Genomic DNA, 8,723 nt, shown 5'->3' on the forward strand with positions numbered 1-8,723 from the left:
TCACTGTCACTGTCCTGCAGTCGGTTTTGTAGTTCAGCACGCACCAGATTTGATTGACAACCTCCTGCTGCTGCTGATAGTGCTGAGTGCAAAAGGCGTTTTATGCAAAATCTAGGACAACTGGAGGACCACAACAACCTGCCGTTGCTAATCAGTGTCCGATTTTTGATTTATGGCGAGCAGGAACAAAAAATGGCCAATCCAGCCACTCCAACAGCAGGAGGTCCGTAGATAGCGGTATGCAAAAGTGACCTTGACGCTTTCTTAGCCGACATGCGCCCGGGATCACGTTTCTCAAATTCCCCCAATTGAGCAAGTCCATTCAGTCGCGCGCCGTGCTCCGTCACTGTTTGCTCCGTGCAGCTGCGCGTTCGAACAACAAATCGTTACATAGACTCCCCAAGTACCCCAAATCGCAAAACCAACGATGAGCCAATCGACCGACAACGACGACGACGACGAAAGGCGAAATGTTTGTTTTAAGACACAAAATCAAAGAGACGTCGACAGCATTAGCACTTGCTCCGGACGCGCTTCTTGCGACTAACGCCTAACGCTTTGACCCCTTGTCGGTGATCGGAGGATCATCATCCATCTCTCTCTCTCTCTCGATCACACGACGCTCAACACTTTCAACAACCCTCGGTGGACTGGTCTCATATCTACGTCTGGCTCATTTGCTCGGTCGCATATGCAAACAAAACATTTTCGGCGGCGGAACCGGCGGCCGGCAGAGGAAACCGGTAGGGGAGGGAATGCGAGGGACCGAAAAACCGCAGCGATACTGGTCCGCCGTGCCGTGCAGCCGTGTTTGGTGATTCATAGCATAGACGCAGCTACAGAGCGAGAGAGAGAGATAGGGGGTACTTATGCGTGGCACTCTGGCTTCGAACTGACCTTCGGTACGCCCCGGTGCTAGAGGATTGTTGACAAATGCAGCAGCACCAGCACCAGCAGTACCAGCAGCAGGTATTGTCATCGGACTAGCAGCGAAAGGATAGAGAGGAGAGGGCACACTGAAGAGGGTCCCAAAAGAGGTCAAACGGTTGTTAAAGACCCGCGGTACCTTTTCACTTATCCCAGAAGAATGCGTTCGTGCGCGTGCGTACGGTTCAGCAAATGGTCAGCCGGCCAGCAGCCATTTGGGCGGCAGGTCTTCGGTAGGTCGCGAATGTGAAATGAGGTTCCCGAAAATTGGCACGAACACACCCGGGGCTGGACCGATGAGATAACAGCGCCATCAGCGGCATGACTAGCAAGACGCTCCGACATCGATTGCTGCGATGCGATTGATCTGCGATGAGATGAAAACCATAGCAGGCCGCGGGTCTTTGGCGTGACGTTCGTGACGAATAGCCCAGGCATTGCGGAGCGTTAAGGAGGGTCAAAGCATCGAACCTCATCACGCTAGCCGTACACGTAACGTGGAATTGTGTTTTTATCTAAGGCCGACTGACAACTAACTATAGCAGCGATAGTGACCAATTCCCGACTCACGCGACTCACTCTCATCTTTATCCGTTACGGCATCGCGATCAGTTTGTTCGCGTGATTAGAATGATGCATGTCTGCGTCTATTACGAGACACCTACTGATCAGTTGTTGTGGAGTTGTTTAAGAGAGAAAGTGACGATCAGCAAGTGACAAAACGATCTCTAACAATTGCTGATCCTTCCATGATGTCCTGCGAATCGCCAAACCAAGCTCGAGGTGATCGCGAGGCGACCAGAACCGGGACCTTCCACTCCGTTCGTGTTCGCGTTCACGTTCGTATTTTCCATGTGGTCTACAACGTTAACGGCAAGGCGACGTCGGCGACGACGACATTAGTGGGGTTGTTATGCTCGTTCGCAGCGGCGCACCTAACACTACGACAACCATTTGGCGATCGCGCATCGATCCCGCTCTGTCACCTGCAGGCTGCTGCTTCGGCTGCTGGTGTGTGTCCGCCTGAAGTCCACCACTTCAGGTATAAAGCGATCGGTACCGCAGGGCGCATCTTTTAGTCGCGTAGAACTCGCTAAACGGTGCGGGACACAATACAATCCTTTCAATTACGATCCTTCCAATTCTGACGTCGTGTTCTGTTAGTATCCTGGGAAGAAGTGTGCTCCAAGGTGCAGTGACATCATGTGCAACCGGGTGACGTGGTTGGTGGTGACCGTGTTCCTGACCGCCGGGACAGTGCCACTCCTTCTGACCGAAGGTGCCCGGATCCTGGCCATCTTTCCATCGCCAGCGCGTAGCCATCAGATCGTATACCGGGCGTACCTTGAGGGACTCATCGAAAGGGGCCATCAGCTCACGGTCATGACGACGGATCCATTCCCGACGGCGCACCCAAACGTAACGATCATCGACTGGAGCTTCGCCTACCAGATCATTACGGACAACTTCGACGTGGTCGATATGAAGCAACGGAATATGAACTTTTACCAAATCGCGAACCGGTTACGCCAGATAACCCGGTTGTTCCTGTCCGCCCAGTTGGCCCACCCGGAGGTGCAAGCCTTGATCCACAGCCGAGATGCGCACTTCGATGTGGTGATCGTCGAGTACTATCAGTTTACGCCGATGTACGCGTTCGCCGAACTATTCGCCGCCCCACTAATCGGTATTACGTCGATCGATTCGATGGGCATGTGCCACGAGGCGATGGGCAATGTGATGAATGTGGTCGCCCATCCGGAGATGAACCATAAGTTTACGAAGGAGCTAACGTTCCTGCAGCGTGTCGAGGCGGTTATTTCGAATCTCGTCATCAAGTACCACATTATGCCGACCGATTTCAGTACGTTCGATCGGTTGATCGAGCAGCACTTTGGTAGCAATATGACACGGTCGGCGGAGCTGATGAACCGGGTCGATTTTCTGATGGTCAACGCAGAACCGGCACTTGGATACGTTCGCCCAATCTTACCAAACACGGTGCAGCTCGGCTTTTTGCATGTTAAACCACCGAAACCGCTTCCGTTGGAGTTGCAATCGTATATGGACGCATCGGAGCATGGTGTGGTGTACTTCAGTCTCGGGACGCTGATCCGCAGTGATTCGCTGAACCAGCACAATCTGAACCTATTCCTGGAGGTGTTTAAATCGCTCAAATATGACGTCCTGTGGAAGCACGACGGTGAGCTTGATCTCAACGGTACGACCAACATCCGGATGGTGCGCTGGTGTCCACAGCAAGATGTGCTCGGTAAGTACTCAGTGTGACTGTGAGTGTGTGTTAAACAGGTGTGAAAATGGGTTGGTCTGAATCTGGATCAGAGCTTTCTCGGGATCTGATCCACCAGATTCACACATTTTCGTGCTGCTCTGCAGCGTGACAGCAAATGGACAACATTTGCGCGCGCGTAGCCTGGACGTGGCATCCACGTGGCGGCAGCAAAAACTTCGAGCGCAATACCGCCTGGCCTGGCCTGGCCTGGCATTAATTGGTCTGGACCGCTTTAACGGGTAATGGCTAGCGAGCTGACCAGCTACTATTGCTCTTCGTTTTGTGCCAAAATTTTTACCTCCCGCATGTCGTTTCGTTTGGAATGCCATTAAGTGCGCTTCGTCGTCGTCGTCTTCGTCTTCTATCCAGCTTATCCTCACAAGTCAACAGATTAGAAGCTCGTTCCCGCGTTGTGGGGTCATAATCTACGTAGACACTGGCATAATTAACTCCCCCCCTTGCCCCAAAACAAAACAAAAAATCCACCAACTCACCCACGGGCAACGACGACGACGTTCCCTCGTAAACGACTAAACGAGTTGTCAAATGCTTCGTTCGACCACAAGCGAAGCGTTTTTTTTTTCTTCTCTCCTGTTTGTTTAAGATGTTCGCTGTTACATTAAGTACTTTCAAGGTCACCCGAGACTTACAGGCACTTGACATTGCTTGCTTGCTTACTTGCTTGCTGGTGATCCGCGAACCATTTCACAGGCACCACATTCCGCCATTCTGATGCTGCGAACGGTCAACGAACGAGGCCACATTTATGCTAAAGCATCACGCAATATCTCTCACCTACAACTCCATCCTTGTTTACCAGATTCGTTTTCAATATTCAAGCGGATCAATGAATTCAGAGATAAACGCCCGGAGCTGTTACGAGGAGGAAGCGTTTAGCCTTTTATCGGGCGCTTTCAGTTGTTTGTCTGTTTGCAGATTCAATTGTCAGCTTTTTAAGCGAGGGACCATCTGTTGAAGACACGTTACTCTGGCTCTGCTGCTGCTGCTGCTGCTGCTGGTGTAATGTAGCGAATTTGAGGTGAAATAGAAACGATGTGTCCACCGTCGGCCCGTTAAGCAAATGGTTTCTTTTTTGGCACAAACGATTGGACATCACGCGTCACTTGGCGTCACTTTGTTTGTGGAGGAGTGTAACATTTTTGTGTGTTTTTTTTTTCCAAACCAGAGTGCTATGATTTTCGAGCTATTTTTGGTGCTACAAAATTCCGCATAATTAGTATTTTAATTACCCTTTTATACAAATGTAACGGTTGGAAGACCTTGTGACATCAAGAGCATTGCAAAAGGGATAAAAATTACGAAAGACGCTGCCACTCGTCGCAACATAACGCCGAACGCAATTAGTAAATCCCCGAATTAAATAAAAGATTAGTACAATCGGCAAAGCCCGCGTCTATCGTCTCCCTCGACCACCAACTCAGTCACATTAGATTAGCATTCCAGCAAGGCAAACAGCTTCAGGGCATATCGGCAAACATGGCGAATCGTTTACGGAGCGATTGATAATCAATCATTCTCATTCATCGCGATGCCGATGATGCCGATGATGATGATGATGAGTGAGGTGTGTCAAGCGCGCTTGAAGCAAAGCTCTCGTGACACGACGGTGTCCCGAATATTATGAGGCTTTTGTCCTTTGACCGCAGCATCGTCGCTGAGTCATCAGCTTGTTAAAAACGATTTGCGAGTGCAGAGTGCAGCAGTGCTTACGTAGAGAAAGCACTAGATAAACAAAGCCATTCAAGCCTTGACCTAGTTAGTAGTTGGCGAACCGATCCAGCATCAGTTTTGGGTTTCGTAATCCACTCCAGGGGTTGGGACCCCTTTCGTTCGTTGGCCATTATTCCGTGGGTGGACCACGCGTCGTTCATTCATAGTATCGTAGAACACAAACACACACACCACACCATCAGCGTCACTTAGCCACTCCTCGAAACGAAAGACTTGGCCGTGACGTTTAAGCGACGAACCCCTCCTCCGGCCGCGTGTTTTGTGGAATAGATCCGGTGACGCGGTCACAGCATCCACGCGCGCACCCGGGCGCTATCAGTATAAAACACGTTTCGCGCTGTTGGTATTGTGGGCAAGGTGAAGCGAATCGGCTCCAGCATGGCACTCCCACCCCGGTCAACCCTGACGAATTCGATAAAATTCGTTTTTCAAAATTGCATAATCGACGCTCGGCGACAACAACAACCACACGCCGGCGACGGCGAAGATCTCGTTTGGGATTCCATGCGGTTTGGCCAGCGCGCTTAGAAGTCAAGTTCATCGGGGAGACCTCGGCGTCGCGGACGGACTCGCAATATTTTATTATTTCAAGATCATCTTCCCCTGGCGGCTGCTCCTCTCAAGGATGCCTTCGTTCGCCTGTGGTATAGTGGTCGAAGGAGGAAGATGAAAACAGGGACATATATCGGTTATATCGGTTGGCCTCGGAGCGCTCGGGCTACCAAAAACCGGCCGGCCCCCGACAGAAAGGACAGAAGACAGCACAGAAGAAAGGAAGTGTCCCCTGGTGCGTTTGGATTTGATGGGAACCTGTCTTTACGCGGGGCTCAGTTCATTGAACTGAGGATCGAACACGCGTCGCAAAGAAAAAAACCGAAAATAAATCGAAGGAAATGATGCTCGATGTCTAATGCCCTTGGCCCCATTTTTTCTCCTCCCTAGCTCATCCGAAGGTGAAAGTGTTCGTCATGCAGGGCGGCCAGCAGTCGATGGAGGAAGCGATCGATCGGCATGTGCCGCTCGTCGTCATTCCCTTCAACTTCGATCAGTTCGGCAACGCGGACAAGGTGATCGATCTCGGTATAGGGCAGTCGCTCTGGATGGAGCGATTAACGGTGGAGCGGCTGCGCAATCGCATCATCGAGGTGGCGACCAACCAACGGTAAGCAAAGGGGTGCGGCCGCGAAAAGGGACTTTCCAATTAAATTCGATCTTCCTCTTGGTCTCTCTCTCGCTTTCTCGCTCTATCTCGCTCTCTCTACGACAGGTACAAGCGTAATATCGTGCGACTTGGTCGGTTGGTACGCGACAAACCGATGCGTCCGGTCGAGAAGGCGGTCTGGTGGACGGAGTACGTCATTCGGCACAACGGTGCCGACCATTATCGGTACGCGGCCGCCCGAATGCCCTTCCTACAGTATCACTATTATGACGTGGCAGCCGCTGGCCTACTGCTCGCTATCATCGTTCTAACGGCGTTGGCCTACTTCGTACGGAGACTTTTCATCAAAGTGGGACAGAAGCTGGCGCTCCAGTTCGCTGGTTTGCATCGCCGTTGGTTAGCGACGAGTGACGTGGTGATGATGAAGGAGAAGACACTTTAAAGCTTCCCATGGGAACCAAAGGAATCACCAACCAATCTGCTCTGTGGACACCAGTAACAACAACCTCTTAAACGCGCGCGAGCAATGCGATGGCTTGCGCAACGTCAGCTCTTGGTGCTCGCTGATAGTCAAAGCACTCCGTGACGCCGTTGTCACGGTACCTTCCACCGGGGTGACCGCCGCCGAAAACCCGAAAGCCGTTTCCAAAAAAAGAAGCCCTCAGACCACCCCATGAGCCAACAGCTGTTACTTCATCTCGTTGCACACCTCGCGCAATGCATGACAGATAGCGGACATTGGACATCGATTGAGCAAGGCATGTGTGTGTGCACGTTGTTTAGCGATCGCGGCACCCTCTCCCTCTCCCTCTCTCCGGCGAGTGTGTGAAGCGGATCATGTAGAGACTCCCAAACGCCAGACGACAACGACGACGACGACGATGAGGATTTCGCAGTTCTCATTAGCGGCTGTGTAGCGGCCAGTTCGGTGACCCATTCACGTAGTGTTTAAAGTCTATCCATCCATCCATCCCGCTCCATCAGGCGCATGAGCCTCGAGTACGGCAAGGCATCGCGCACCATTCGCGCACCTTAAAAAAGACCAAAGGCATTTGGCAATTTGATTAGTCATTGTTTAGGAGTTAAGGAGACAAAAGAAAAAGGGAAAAGGGGTGAGATAAATAGAGTAAGCGATCCGCGAACCACGTGTTCGTGTTGTAAATAACAATCCTCCTGACCTCCATCTTGAACTCGATTACGTTCAAAGCATTCGTGTGTGAGTTAGAGTGTGTGTGCTTAGAATAGAGACCGCTAGCAGAGCGACAGAGCGCGATCACCTCCGATGCATCCATGCGATTTGATTGAAATACATAAAACATCGGTCGGCTCTCTACGCCGCAGCAGGAGGGAGCATATAGGGCCTGCATCGCAACTTACGGCCACCTCCCTGGCCTGGTGGTGCTTGGAGTACATTCCGTGGAACGTCGAATGTCCTTTGCAGAGCACATGCCATGGCCATGGCCTCACGGGGGGGTTTCCGTACGAATGGACGGAAATTGCACATCGTAAATCATTGCGGCCAAGTGCCGAGTGCATGTGGAAGTGCGAGGGTAGGGCTGGTACCAGGGTTTCATCCTACCGGTGGTACTGTTGGTTGTAATTTCGTTTTCTTGTTTGTTACCGAAACGAAACGCTTCGTTCTGGGAGGGATTTCGATTGTTCGAAAACAAAAAATGGCGTTGTCAAAGAGATGGTAATCTAGTTTTTTAATAAAATACTTACCTTAAGTGTTATTTTGTAAAAAAAACCCGTTGCTGCAGTGCTGCAGTGTGAGGAATTTCATTCTTTTCTCGTTAGTAACTTGGAAACGGATAGGCTTTGGATTGACCTGAGATAGAAGAGAGAAAGAGAGAGAGAGCGAGTTAAATGTTGATTTCTGTTGCAACCACAGACGGTGCATTACATGGACACACACACACGCAGACCGGCCACTAACTTGTGTTGATTCATCGTGACTTTATAGGAAAACACTTTTCACGCCCTGTCCCTCTCTCTCTCTCTGTCTCTCTGTCTGATGTGTTTGCCACTGTTTGCTCTTGTTAGGAGCTGCCACCAAGCTTGGAGCTGGGACGCCGTTGGCCGCAAGTGCAGCAATGGACAGCAAACGGTAAGCCTAATCACATATTGCATTCGGAAAGTGTGATATATGGACCCCCGGAGCACCCTTCGCTTTTGTATACCCTGGACTGGAACACACCGGAACGGAACCAGAAGTCCCCCTTCCTCTCATTCGCTCTCTCTCTCCATCTAACTTCGCTTCTGTTGGTGCTGGCACACTCCGAAAGCCATTGTTTTGCTCACCAGCCAACGTCATGGCGTTGTTTGCTTGTTTGGTGACGATCGGTTTGGTGGACCCCCTTTTGGAGAGAGTGGAGGAGGAGAGGTAGGTGATGCCGGAATTTCCTCCCTTTGCTCGCTCGGTTTGATCCATGACATGCAAATGATTATGTTTACATGCTGTTATCTTCCGCCCCTGCTCGTGTGTGTGTGTATGTTGCAATGTGTAGCATTGCAGCACACCAGCAAGACCTTTGACCCTTTTGTCGTCTCATGGTTGGTGTTCCGTTCGGCGAAGAAAATGGATTGTTT

The 8,723-nt window shown here is 51.0% G+C and overlaps 1 protein-coding gene across 1 annotated transcript; it reads left to right on the plus strand.

Annotated features, from left to right (window-relative positions):
* Positions 1-2,130: 2,130 nt before the first annotated feature.
* Positions 2,131-6,576, plus strand: LOC125952838 (UDP-glucosyltransferase 2-like). Its single transcript, XM_049682573.1, has 3 exons — positions 2,131-3,199; positions 5,915-6,134; positions 6,240-6,576. Exons 1-3 carry the CDS (start codon positions 2,131-2,133, stop codon positions 6,574-6,576), a joined length of 1,626 nt encoding a protein of 541 aa, XP_049538530.1.
* The last annotated feature ends 2,147 nt before the right edge of the window (positions 6,577-8,723 follow it).

Source organism: Anopheles darlingi, chromosome 2, assembly GCF_943734745.1.
Source record: "Anopheles darlingi chromosome 2, idAnoDarlMG_H_01, whole genome shotgun sequence".
Classification (NCBI taxonomy): Eukaryota; Metazoa; Arthropoda; class Insecta; order Diptera; family Culicidae; genus Anopheles; species Anopheles darlingi.

Excerpts from the sequence above, each read along its gene's own strand:
- LOC125952838 (XM_049682573.1), top strand. The coding sequence starts at position 2,131 with ATGTGCAACCGGGTGACGTGGTTGGTGGTGACCGTGTTCCTGACCGCC. Across the intron at positions 3,200-5,914 it reads TCCACAGCAAGATGTGCTCG|CTCATCCGAAGGTGAAAGTG; the intron begins GTAAGTACTCAG and ends TCTCCTCCCTAG. Across the intron at positions 6,135-6,239 it reads GAGGTGGCGACCAACCAACG|GTACAAGCGTAATATCGTGC; the intron begins GTAAGCAAAGGG and ends TCTCTACGACAG.